This window comes from Calliphora vicina, chromosome 1, assembly GCF_958450345.1.
Source record: "Calliphora vicina chromosome 1, idCalVici1.1, whole genome shotgun sequence".
In the NCBI taxonomy this organism is placed as follows: Eukaryota; Metazoa; Arthropoda; class Insecta; order Diptera; family Calliphoridae; genus Calliphora; species Calliphora vicina.
The window spans coordinates 88149041-88164054 of NC_088780.1; the positions used below are offsets into that span (position 1 = coordinate 88149041).

General features: G+C 28.8%; 1 protein-coding gene across 1 annotated transcript in view; it reads right to left on the reverse strand.

The window, feature by feature from the left end:
- amon (amontillado) overlaps positions 1-13963 on the reverse strand; it is a 163022-nt gene extending 149059 nt beyond the window's left edge. The window contains exon 1 of the mRNA XM_065499194.1: positions 12954-13963. Coding sequence (XP_065355266.1) covers positions 12954-13235 — 282 coding nt within the window. The 5' untranslated portion in view covers positions 13236-13963. The remainder of the gene's footprint in view (positions 1-12953) is intronic.
- Between the last annotated feature and the right edge of the window lie 1051 nt (positions 13964-15014).

Below are 15014 nucleotides of genomic sequence, written 5' to 3' on the forward strand. Positions count from 1 at the left end.
ATTGGTATAATGGTTATTAAACCAACATTTTTATTAAGAATTTAACAGTGGGTCTTTAAACATTTTCAAACAAATAAGCAAAACAATGGTCCAAATTCCAAAAAAAGTATATAATTGTGATTTTTGTTGGACTTGTGGGAATTGCGAGATTTTTGTTTCCTCTATCGTGTTTTTGTTTCCAACATTACATTAACTACTCAATTTTATATATGGGGCATTTCACGTCAAGTGAACCAACTTTTGAAATCGATGTCTTCCGATCGCGATGAAATTTGCACCAATGTTAGTTCTATTGGATAGTAATTCGGACACCATTTTTCAACAAGATCGGTCAAGAACTCTCTGAGTTATAGGATGTCAAAATTTGACATTTTGGCCAAACAGGTGTTTTTTTTATCCATATAACTTATTACCTATTGTTCTTAGCAAAATGTGTCCCAAATATGTAGTTTAGATAGCTATTTATGCAGTCTTCCGAAAAAAAAATTAAAAAAATTTAATAAAATATTTTTGATTTTTTTTTTATAAATCAAAAATATTTTTGACTTTTTTTTCAAAATGGGCCCTTTTTATTTTTTTAAGAAAGCTTAGGTCTTTTCCTAAGCGACCTATATGGTCGCTTAGTGGGATGCGAGTGGGATATCTATCAAAAAAAATATTTTTAACTCAAGATTTAAAATTTTTGAATTTTTTTGCAAAATCAAAAACTTTGTTGACTTTTTTTAAAAAAATGGACCCATTTTTTAATTTTTTTTTTGCTCAGAAGAAAGCTTATGTGTTTTCCTTTAACATCCTTTTTGTCGCTTAGTGGGATGCGAGTGGGATATCTATAAAAAAAATGTTTTGTAACTCAAGACATACAATTTTTTACTTTTTTTTGAAAAATCAAAAACCTTTTTGACTTTTTTTTCCAAAATGGACTCTTTTTTTATTAATTTTTTTTTCTCAAAAGAAAGCTTAGGTCTTTTCCTTTAAAACCTTTTTGGTCGCTTAGTGGGATGCGAGTGGGATATCTATCAAAATAAATGTTTTGTAACTCAAGACAAATGTTTTTAAATTGATTTTTTTCATATTTGTGTGTAAGTGTTTCTAAAACCTTAAAAATAAAAACCCCCAAAATTTGTCTGAGTTTTGTATCTTGCGGCTTTTTTAGTCAATCCTAGAGGTAGTTTTCAGCGCACGTGATTTTCATTGTTAAAATATCAGGTGCCCCAGAAACAAATTTTTGGAATCAAGTGGAAATATTTTATGGCCCTTCTCCGAAGTACCAGTTTATTTATTATTTTATGACATTTGACTTTAAGAAGTGGGTGGAGAGGTAGAAGTTGACAGGTAGGTTATTTATATGGTGGTTTATTTTTATTATTATTTGTAACATTTGGTTAAACTAGGTACTTTAGTATGTAAGCCCTTCTTGACCCTAATAAAAGATTTTAGACTCATTCATTAAAACGTACTACCTATATGATCTTAAAAAACTATTTATTGTCATTCTGAAGACATACGGAAATCAGTTTTTTAGAAACAGCGTTAAAGTTAAGACGTGTGTTATTTACATAAATACTTACAAAATTCAAAATGTCTACGACTTCTAAAAAGGCTAAGGTTGAAAATGAAATTTATTCGTCTTTTTGTTTTAATCCCTTTAACAAAATGAAGCACAGATCATCAGGTATGCGAAATATTTCCGACGGCTTATTAAAAAAATTCCCTATGCTGTCAAAACGATTGAAAATTTGTGGATCATGCAGGAAAGAGCTCAGAAAGTTGAACGAATTACCGAATTTGAATAGTAATGAGCCTTGCGTTGAAGTTATTCCAGATGAAGACAAAAGTAATTCCGAGAATGAAGACAGAACTGTTGATGATGATGGTTATTCTAACTTTTCAAATTCAACTAATGAGTGTCGAAACCAATACCATATGCATCCTTAGAAGTTCTTGAACAAATAAAAGTGAAATACAAAACGTCACAGAGTGAAGCTGAAAGAATTCAACTTCTCACGCTTGCTCCAAAAACAATGACTGAGTTTGGAACGTCTCAACGAAAAGCAAGAATTGGTAAACAATTGGTTGCTGAGCATGGGATTCTCACACTCCCAAACAAAAAGAAGGGAAAAACTTTGGAGTGCGATACTAAATCTCTAATAACTCAGTTTTATCAGCGAGATGATATGAGTCGCCTGATGCCAAATTTCATCGCGATCGGAAGACATCGATTTCAAAAGTTGGTTCACTTGACGTGAAATGCCCCATATATCAAACAAAAAAGTAAAATTTTGTGAAAATGAGCGAATTCGCTTAATTTTAATAAATTTGAAAATAATAAATCGATTTTTACGATCGATATCTCATTTAGTTGCTATTATATTTGGGTTTGTGATGAAGTAATAAACCTGAACCATTTCTGCCGTTTTCGATTTTTCATGAGTTTTTTAAAACAAAAAAATTTGCTATTTTCACGTAAAAAATATATTTTTTGCTTCAATTTGTTATTATAACTCCAAAACTACTGAACCGATTATAAAGCATTATATACACAGATTAAAGGTACAAACCTTTATATTGCCCCAAGGACAAAGGCTATTGAATTTGGTTAGAATCAGCCCATTATTTATCCTAGCCCCCATACAATTGGCCTATTTGAAAATAGTTAAGTTCTCATAAATATCTTAATTATAAACATATTCAAACCAAATTCAGCACAATTAAGTTTTATGTAAGCCGAACTCTCACGACCAAATTTCGTGACAATCGGTCAACAATATTCCCATATAAGCAACATTCTCGAAAATGTCATTAATATACATAAATCTCTGAAATATGTCAGTATCCAAACAAAATTTAACACAAATATGTTTCATATATTCGCAATTCATCCCACCAAATTTTGTAACGATTGGTCCATAATTAGTCATAGCTCCCATATAAGGCCCACTACCGAAAATGTGTGTATTCAAATAAGATTCAATACAAATAAGTTTCATACCAAAAGAAAACTCTTTATAATCATATACCCGGTGAAGGGTATCATAAGGTCGGGCTTGCCCGACTATACCATTTTACTTGATTATTAAAAAGTCTTCTTCGTTGCTTTTCACAACGGATTTTGTTATATTTTTTTCGAATGAAATATTAAAATAAAATATAAAAAATCAAATAATTCAAATTAAAAATATTTTTTAACACTTAAGTAGTTAAGATAGAAGGATGAAATTTTGGCATGTGGTATTCAATATTTGGATCTTTAACTCACTATTTTTTTAAAAAAAATTATTGGAAATCTAAAAAGATATTCAAGGATAAAAATTTGAAAGGACATTTTTGACATCTTTTGATCCTTACAGGATCACCAAATTTGACATATTAGGATGATCAGAAGTATTTTAAAACATTTTTTAAAAATGTACTCCTCTGAAAATTTGAAGTTCTTTTAAGAGGAAACAGGATCACGAAATGAAAAACTGAAAACGCAGTTTTTCTCCATTTAATTTATTGTTTCAGACGTATATCATCCGGTTCGTGTCTAATATTGAGTGTCGTACGGTAAAATCCAAAAGCCTAGAACGGAATGCAGTATTATATACCCTAGTATGTTTTAAATATTCCATATATAAGCCTTTTACCGTTCTCGGACCAAATTTGGTCCATATTCTTCTGTGAAAACGATGGATATACCTACATATAAATTGTTATATCTTGAGATTAATACTTGTTTAACGCCATAATCTTTGAGTTGTCATCATGCGACTTGCCTTTTAAAATCATCAAAATGTTGATCGTGCTGTAAAGTAGTATCCAACCCAAATTTTTATCTCATAATAAATGACTGCGAAGGTAATGCAACAGGGTTGTTGCATTACCTACTATTGCTGCAGCGGCAGCAGTAGTAGTCTAGCTGTGTACGAGTTTAAATCACATTACTTTGTTTATAAATTTTATAAAACAAAGACAATTTTACATAATTTAAAATCTGTTTTGGTAAACCCAGCTTTTGATTTTAATTAAGCAACTTGTTTAGCTTGTCCTGATTGTTTCAATCAAATATTATGGCCTCAATTCTAAGAAGTTTATTTACGTAGTTGTGACATATAAAGGGTTATCATCCACTTACCAGCTGAGTGCTAATATTCAACAAAGTAATTCACATAACATCATCATCATCTTCAAATTACAACAAAAAAAAATGTCGTAAAAATATTTCGTCAGCATTTGCCGCCAGTCTCAAGTTATTCATTCATTCAGTCAGTCAACAAGTAAGTAAAATAACGAATTGTTTTCGTGTCCATCCATTCATTATACCAGCCAGTTTTCTTGTGTATCTACAGCAAATTTCAGCAATTAAAACAGAGTGTCGAGTGTTTGTTTGCAAATGTAACACAAAATATAAACTATTTTTAAATCCTAAATACAAAGTCAGATGAGAAAATCGATATTACTTTTATTTTTTCAGCTTTTTTTTTGCACTTCTAATGAATAGAAATAACACAACAACACAACACCTGTTGATGATTTAACAAAATCCCAAAAATAATAACAATAAAAGGAAACAGCAACGGCTACAGCAACGGCTACAACAACAACAACAACTAAACAATAGATGTACGAGTGCGTGAGAGCATGAAGTGATAAAACAAGTGAAAGCGTTTTTATATCATTCGCCTGGTTTGAATTTGTTTTCATTATACCCTACACCACTATAGTTTGCGCTGACTTTTGTAATGCCCTAAAATATTAGTCACTTTAAAGTATAGAATCACTTTCTGATTCGATTTAACGATGTCCGTCCGTGTGGCTGGCTGGTTGCAATTTTTAACGTATTTCAATTTGGTATGTGCTATTTGTTCGGTCCAAGGACAAGATTGGTTGAAATCAGTGCAAATTTCCTCTTGAAATAGGACTTTATTGTTCATAAAAGCTTAATTTATATAGGATCTACATAAATTTCACTCCAAATAAATTTTATATATTTGGAAGTCTTAGCTTCCATATTAAGCCCACTTCCGGAAATCACTTTAACATTCTCAAATATTTTACAAGTATTATTATCGTGATATAATTTAACTCAAATAAGTTTTATATGCACAGACATCATGCTACTAAATTTGTTTGTGATCGGTCCATAATTTGCTCATATACTCAGTGTAGAGAATTATATCGAGCCCTTAGCGCCAAATTATCGTAAGCGACATTTTCAAAAAATTTCTTTTATTGCAAAAATTAAAATTTTATAGACCAACTGATGTTTTAGCGTTCTCAGAATATCCAATTATCTCTTTAGCTTAGGAGATATTCGCATTTGAAAATTTAATTTTCAACATTTTTACCCAACCTACTCCAGTTTTTTTATAACAGCGTATCCAAATATTTCTCGATTTTCTCCAGTTTTCCTTTATTGAACTAACAACATATGTATGTGTCAAATAGAAAAAGAATTGTTTAAAAATAATGACTAAGTCCATAGTTATATGCATTTGAATTTAAAAAGGCTATTTTTCGCTAATTTTTGGGAATAAAGAACATTTTTTCTTTTTAAGTTATCGCAAAAAATTTCTAAGAGGATGTATAAATAATTTATACTTTCTGAAAGCTAGGTTTTCGTAAAATATTTTAAATGGAAAAAATTTAAAAATTGTTGTTAACAATTCAAAAAACACATATTTCTTATGTAAAATTAAAATTTAGGGCAAAAATTCTCAAATCGCATATTCGATATCAAAATATAGCAACCGATTTTTAGTGGCCCAATATGTTTCTAATTATTTTGTAAAGGGTTCCGATAACCCCGATCCTGATATGGATATTATAGCCAAAAAAAAACTAAAAATTCCCATTTTTGGAATTTTTCAACACTTTTTGGGAATTGCGGTATTGCTGATAATAAATTTCAAAATTCGTTTTGATTTTTCCATTTTAAATAGAAAAATCTACATAACTGTGAAATTTCATTTAAAACTGTTTATAAATAAAAATTCAATTTCAATTCCAAAAATGTGTATCTATGCAAAAATTCAATAAAAAAACATTTTATGGCATATTTTTCAATAAAGTATTTTTAATTGTCAAAAGTTATAAATATTTTTGAAAAATAGACAAATAGCTTGTACGAAATTTTATTATATCGCATCATAACATTTTTAATTCTATGTATAAATTTCAAAATAATCAAAAAAAAAACCTTCTCCTGTAAAATTTGTGTTTTGTCGTTTACGATAATTTGGCGCTAAGGGCTAGATATTATAAGTAAGGAAGTTCACCATGAGTGGCAAGAGTATATATCAGTTTGTCATTCCGTTTGTAATTTCTACATTTTTTAAACCGAATTTTTTTTTTCAAAAAAAATATTTAATAATTAAAACAACATTTTAAAACAACTTTAAAAAAAAAATTTCTAAAAATAATTTTGAAAAACAATTCCTAAAAAAATTTTTTAAAGTATAATTTGATGAAGGGTGTATAAGATTCGGCACAGCCGAATATAGCTCTCTTACTTGTTTTTTTTATTTTTTTCGTACTATTATTTATTTTATACCCTTGAATATGATTTTCATTGTGCTCACATTACACGAACACCACCCATTGTTGTTTAATAAAACTCACACAAAATTATAAATAAATAAATATTTTCTTCCTGCCGGATTGTGATAAGAAAAGGTAAAATCAGAATATGTATTAAATACATTATGGAGTAAAAGAATGGATTTATAATTTGATGGAAGAAACAGCAACATTAGTTTTGTAACTAAGTGAAAGGAATGAATGAACAAATATAAATAAAAAGACTAAATATTAAATTTATAAATTAAAATAGTATTTGGGACAAAACGAAAAATTTCGGTAAAAAAAATATTTTTTGAGACTTTTTTCCATTTTCAAAGTTCATATTTTTTTAATACAATAGATGCGTGAAAAATACCTAAAGTAAAACTATTCTTAACCTATGCAGTGTTAGTAAGGTTTTATAACTTTTTATCTCATATTAAATCTAATGAATCGTAGATGTTAAAGTATTTTAAAGAAATCATTTTCTCTTTAAAACAGGATATAGCTTAAAGAAATCGTCCTATCTCAATAATGCCATCTTCCATTTTCCTAAGATTTTACTTAAATATACGCCAATGCCGATTAAAAAATATATAAAATTCAGAATAACAAATTGTCTAATTTTTGTTTTATAAATCTTTGAAAGTTTGTTTCATAGAGAATTATACATATAGACGAGACACTCCGATTTGTCAAACAAAAATACAACAAATCATATGTCTGATACAACAACAAAATACATTGTATAGCATGTATTTTGTTGTTGCAAGAGATAGGTTTTTGACAACCGACTTAGGTTTTTGACAATTCCGTCTCGTCTCTATGTTACCCTATGGTTTGTTTATTCTAATAAATTACTCAAAAAAAACAATTTAATCTGAAAAAGGATAATTAGTACGATTAGGGTCCTTTGAAGAAGGATATTTCGAAATTCAAATATTGAAAATGGTATTCTAAGGATGTCATAAGATAATGGTTACTGTTAGCAAACTGAAGGGTGTAAAAAAATAACACAAAAAAGTAAATTTTAATCGAATAAAATCTTTATTCAAAAGATCAATACATGGCATTAATATTTGAAAATGATTTTGGACATATGGCTGTTAGCTCATTCCAGACGTCTAATTATGGGCCACATTTGCGAGCATTTCTGGCCGTATGTCACGAATAACACAAACATTATTGACCTTTAAAGCATCAATTGTTGCTGGTTTATCAGCATAAACCAATGCACATAGGTCTGGCGACCCACTGTTTTTGGCCAAAACTAAAATATTCACTTATATACATAAATTCATACAAGGAGAAGGAAGTTTGAGTTTTGGCCAAAAAATATGGTTCGCCAGACCTATGTGCAATGACTTCACGTAGCCCCACAGGAAATAATCGAGAGTTTTCAAATCGCACGACCTTGCGGCCAATTGACAGGACTATTTATCAATACCAAGAATGAAAACATGGATAACATTGTTCCGGTTATCCATATTTTCGAACAAAAAATCATTGATCATGGTGCGGTAACGATATCCATTGATCGTAACGAGAGCTTCGGCTTTATTTTTGAAAATATAAGGTCTGATGATGCAGCGTGTAAACCTTTCCAAATGGTGTATTTTTCTGGATTTAATGTCTATAGGGTGTGTTGTGAATTATTCTCACTCCATATGCAGCAATTTTGTTTATTAACAAACACGTTAAACCAAAAAATGAACTCCATCGCAGAACACAATTTTGCGATAAAACATCGGTTCAGCTTCCACATGCTGTAGAGCCCAATCGTCGACAGAACGACGGCGATATACAGTTAACCCTTTCGTAAGTTCAATCGGGCTGAACAACACCATTTACAAAGCATATTTTCTTAAGAAGAATATTTTTATACATTTATTATAATACAGTTACATATTTGGTCAATTCACAACGTCTCTTATCAGTCATAATGTCCAAATATATCACGACTCGGCAGCTCGGCTTAACCAAATCTTAGGCATTCGGCGCAGGTCTCTTACTTTAGGATATTTTTTGCTTGAAAAACAATAAAAACCATTTTGAAATATTAGGACATTATGACAATATGACCTTGTGAATTGACCAATTATTTATCATTTTTGACTACCACGACTGAAAACCCAAAAACCCTTGAAACTTTTTTTCAAGATGATTTGAATAGGAGAAAACACTAAAATATTACTGTGTAAGTATTAAGAACTTATTACATTTTATTGGCAAAAATAATAGTTTAAACTGACTATATTTAATTTTTTAATTTAATTGGCATGTTTTAGGCTAAACTAAGCTCCCAATTAGCATATAGTATGAAATGAATTTGACTCTGATTGTTTATTTGCTATTATAAAATTGTTTATTGAAACCGAATGTATATTTTCTATTAATTTTTTTAGTTTTTGTATACATATGTATATTTACAGAATATATATTGTTTTATTATAAGAGAAAAATCTGTCACGTACGGTATGTCACGTACGAAATTAAATTTTATTTATTATAAAATCATCCAAAAATTATTTTTATTTAAATATGACGGATTGTAAAGGAAAAATATTTCGTTTAGTGTAAGAAATTAAAAGAAAACATAACGCCGCTCACGATTCGAAAATGTTCTCATATTTCTACATGTACCTCAACATGACTTCCGTTTTATGTCACGTACGATATACCCTTATTTCGCTCGATATTTTGGACAACAATGTTTCGAAAGAACATTTTATTATTTTATAATATAGTACCCTCTGAATGGAACATAAAGATCAAATTATTTTTCAGATACTTTTATTTTTGCAAAATCTATTGCACTCTATATGCGTACAAATGTCACGTACTATGATATGGAATTGCCCATATGACGTATAATTAGTTACATTTTATCACCATCATCTAGTTAGCAATTTTTGTGAAAACACTGGTCAAGAGAATATTAATTTGATGTAAGTGAAGGGAACGAATGAAGAATAAAATATCTTCCTTCTTAAGAATAAAATATAAAATTTTATGCATGAAATATAAATCGTTGAGATAGATTAAATTCATTTTATTACACTCTTGTTACAATGGGTTTTGGGCGATGTTTAGTAAATTGTGAGGCGATAAATTATGATTTAAAAACTATATCAAAGGCGTTTATGAAACATATTGTAATTTGATAGTGTATTATTCTGAAAATGGAAATACATACATAAATTTCCTTTTCAAAGCACTACAGGCCTTAATCATAAAAAATGTTTAAAACATTTGTTTAAATTTTAATTTTTTTATGAATATACTTTCCAAATACTCAAATTTCTATAGAAATTATATGCGTAAAACTCTAACATATGCTTGCATAATACAATATTAAAGCATATTATTAAAACAATAAAAATCTAAAATAACAGTCGTTAAAATGACAGAAATATTTGAAAAACTGGCATCAAATATCGAAAATTTATTATTTCCATGTTTAATGTAAAAAAATGCCCAGAAATATATCTTTATATTCTTATGTAAAATACTCCTTAAAGATATGCTAAATATAAAAAAATTCATATTAAGAAAAAAATCGCATAAATAATATAAAATACTTTGGCTCCATTTACATACATATTGAATTTTCTATTTCATTGCTCTAAAAATATTCTAAAGACATATTGAAACTTAACACATAAAGGGGTTGATTGTTCAATGTTCTAATAAATATTTGGAAATGAGCTATGAACGTTTTATCAATACATATTTTATTGTGTACATGAAAAGTATTAAAAAAGGGGCGGGAAAAAGTCAATATAATTTAAGAGATTTTAAGTTACTTGTCTATAAATTCCAAATAAACAAAGAAACTATAGCATACTTTATAGATTGCACAGTGAAGTCAATCAGCCTAACTATAAAATAAATGTTAAAGTTAATTTTTGTTAAATTCGACTTTATTTTAAAATAGAACTTTTGTTTTTTTCGTACCATAAGAAACATTTTAAAAAAACTTTCAGAACTTTTTCCAACTCTTATATTCAATTCAATTAAATTTGTTCCAACTTATATTTCAATGGATGTAAATAAAACAAGAAATTTAAAAAAATTCAAAAAAAATACAAACAGCCTAACTACAAAAGTCTTAAAGTCGATTTTAAGTCCGTAAAGTTGACTATTATTTCAAATATTTGAAATATAATTTAAAATGTTGTTTCATTATTTAAAAAAAAAAAAGTTTTTGTTTTGAACTTTTATTTTATAATAATAAAACATCATTTTAAATTACATATGGGCAATTCCATATCATCGAACGTGACATTTGTACGCCTATAGAGTGGAATAGATTTTGCAAAAATAAGAGTATCTGAAAAATAATTTGGTCTTTATGTTCCCTTCAGAAGGTACTATATTTTAAAATAATAAAAAGTTCTTTCGAAACATTGTTGTCAAAAATATTGTACGTGACATAAAACGGAACTCATTTTGAGGTACATGTCGAAATATGCAAAAATATTCGAATGGTGAGAGGGGTTATGTTTTCTTTTAATTTCTTACACTAAACGAAATATTTTTCCTTTACAATCCGTCATATTTAAATAAAAACAATCTTTGGATGATTTTATAATAAATAAAATTTAATATCGTACGTGACATATCGTACGTGACAGATTTTTCTCTTATAATAAAACAATATATATTCTGTAAATATATGTATACAAAAACTAAAAAAATTAATAGAAAATATACATTCGGTTTCAATAAACAATTTGACAATAGCAAAAAAAACAATCAGAGTCAAATTCATTTCATACTACAAGCTAATTGGGAGCCTAGTTTTGGCCGCAATTTTAGTCTAAAACATAACTAAAACATTAAAAAAATAAATATAACCAGTTTAAACTATTATTTTTGTCTTTAAAATGTTGTAATATGATCTAAATACTTTCACATAGTAACATTTTATTATTTTCTTATATTCAAATCATTTTAAAAAAAAGTTTCAAGGGTTTTTGTTTTTTCAGTCGTGGTAGCGATTTTCGTGGAGTTGCCCATATAGTATTTGATGTTTGTTTCATGGTACGAAATTCATGACCTTAAGGGCTTTTAGGGCTTTTGTGGTTAGGCTGACGTTGAAGAAGTTGTAATAAATCTGAATCTTTTAAACTATTGGTCCGATTGCAAAATGATGTATGAACGAATAGTAGAGGAGGGCATAGGTTTTAAGAAAATTAAGTTTGTGACCACCCTGTTAGAACCAGGTGTGTCAAAGTCGACCATATCTGATTAGGAAACTTTTTACAGCTTATAACTTGTACAAATATCAACAGATTTCAATTTTGTAATTTTATTTCACTTGAAATTTTCGTTTTTTACTTTAACTTTATTTCGTTTTTCGAAAATATCGTTGGTAATGGTTTCCGAAATATATATTCCTAAAAATACCCTATTATTTCTAATAAAGTCTGAAGTAACACGTAAACATTTGTTTGGAAAAACCTCGATCCGCGTCAACATTTTGAAATGAGTTTCAAAAATGTCTAAATTTTGACAAAAATATATTTCTTAAAAGTTTTTTCAAATTTGTCTAATATTTTAATATATTTCAATTGGCTTCAAAAATTGCTAATAATAAATCTTTAAATCGATATAGATTATGTCTCCTACTTCAGGCAATGGTCGAAAATATTGAATTTTCCTAAAAAATGTTCAAAGTTTATCATTCAAAATAAGAATTGTTACATCTAGTTTTTTAATTTTTAAGAAATAATTGGAATTTATCTAGCATTTAAGTATTACCGAGCCGTTCAAAAACGCGTTAGAATAGTAAATTTTTCAGTAGCCTTTTTTTAATTGCATAAAATTATACTAACATTCAGAAGTGGCCAACTTTGACACCCTATATCCCACTTTACGTTCTGATAGGATGGTCACAAATTTAATTTTCTTAAAGCCTATGCCCTCCTCCACGAATCGTTCATACATAATTCTGCAATCCGATCAGTAGTTTAGAAGATTCTGAAGTTTTTTTCGATTGATACCACTGTGCACTGGAGGCATAATAAAACTTTCACTGCTGTTTGTTAGCACTTGATTTATTTCCTTCTACATTTATATTCAGTTTCTATCTATTCGAATTTAAAGGAATACAAAACACACAGAATTCCCTTAAATAATTTCATTTTGTGGTAGGCTTTTTTTTGGACAGGCGAGGTAAACAAGCGAGCAGAGCTGCACAAGCAACAATAACAAATTTTCATTGATTTTTCCCACTTCGTCGCACTATTTGTTACTGTTGTCAGAGTGCTAAACATAAACGCATAACTTTAGGCTGTAATATTGATTTTTTTTCTCGTTTAATATTTGTAATACTTGAACAGTTGTTTCGATTATTTTTAAAGAATGTTTGAAAAAGAAAAAGATAAGAAATATTTTGAAATACTTACTGCTCCTAGATTTTCAAAGCCATATTTATTGGCCACATTATGAGCAAAGTCATTGTCAACACTGCCGCGGAAACGAACTAGAAATGAACTCGTAAAGACGTCATTTCCTCCAGCCACTGGACGAGTATGGGTACTGGCACCACCTTCCAATGATGATGCTGCCGGTGGCACTGTTATAGTTGCAGTGTCAATCTTAACATCCTGCGACCATACCCCATTAATGCTGAAAGTGCATAAAAACAGCAGGCCCGCTATTGGGTAAACGCATGCTGTCAAAATCATTGCACACGTTTTCGATTTATTTTATTGTAAAATCTATTTATTTTTTCCAACAGTTTCACTTAATATGTTTTTTGTTCTTTTACAATTTATTTTACTTAATATTTAAAGACTTTTTCTTCGTTTTGTTCTCTTTTTTACGCTACCTCTCTTAGTGATACGATTTTAATATATCGACAGTTTGAGTAAATTTTAATTGATGTAATATTTATATGATATTTATTACTTTACGATAGCTGTGGGCTTTTTATTGTTATTGATAATAAAAACAAATAAAAATTGTGGTAAAAATAACTGAAATCACGATTTAATGAGTTTGTTCTTTATGTTATTGTTCTCCTACAAGTATGCAACACTGGTCATATTTATATTTTGTTATCTTGTTCAGCAAAATAACTGTAAATGACAGGAATTGTATTTTGACACTTGCCAAAAAAAAAAGAAAAGAATTAAAAGAGAATTCGTTTTTCCTTCTTTTCTTTTTACACTTCTTATATATACCGTATTATACTCGCACACACATACACACACACACACGCAATAGGACACAAAATATGAACAAAGGAAGAAATAGTTTTTTTGCTTTCGTTTTAATTCGCCTAAAAAATACTTTTAAGTTTTATTATTAAATTTTATTATTTCGTACGAGATTTTGTAGGTTTTTTTTTATTTTGTGAATTTAAATTCACTTTATTTGTTTCTAATTGCAATTCGGTTCGGTTGTGTTTTGTTCTGGTTTGCTGTGTTTAATATTTGTTTCTATATTTTTTATTTTTTTATTTTTTGTTATTCTTCCGTCAACTACAACTTTACTGCTATGCTTACCGAACAAAACTGTCATTAGTTGGCTTTGTCGTGCGCCATTATGCATATTCGTGCTTTGCAGAGCTCCCAAAGCTTTTATCTCTGCACATAAAAGCTTTTCGGTTAAGGCCTACATATGTATCTGTATCTATATAAATATGTCACAGTGACTTCCATTTCCACTTGTTAATCCTGTTTAGCGGGTTGCCATACTGCACATAAGTAGAAATTATAATCGGATATAATTGCGCTTTTGTTAAAATATGGGGAGGATTGATTGTTCTCAGTATTAACAGATAAACTTAATAGCTTTTATTAAGGCATAATTGCATTATCTGCTCCAAGCTTGTAATCTTTTTTATACCCACCACCAACAAATGTCTGTTGAAAGACAAAGCTCGCTAGGGCGTAAACAAAAGAACTTAAGGAGAACAAATGTGACACAAATTTCCAATATATCTGGTATGTAAAATGAGCCATATAGCTTGAATATTATAAAGATATTGATCAACAGGTGTAAAAACTGGTTAATTTTGATAATCTGTACACGTTTAAAATTTAATTAACACGAATTTAAATACTCAAAGCAAAATTTGTTTTATTGCGAATTTCTAACACTTGTTGCTAGGTGTTAGAAATCTTTAAAATAAATATAATAAAACAGTTAACAGTAATATCATTTACACTAGGGTTGATAATTAATTATATTGCACAGTGGGCAATAGAAATTGTCTCCAATATTTAAAATTTAGACAAAAATTATGAAATTGAAAAATCAAAAACACTTGGAGAATCGTTGAAACTGAATTCAAGTGGCTTCTATTTCTTTTGCGCTTCGAAATGAGAAAAAAAAATCGCACATATTGGTAGACCATAGAACAGAACCTGCGAGTCCGAAATCTTAGGTTACTACTCCTTCACCTACTAAAGTTATGATAATTTAACAGTTGAACATTTAAAAATATGCTATACTTGTCG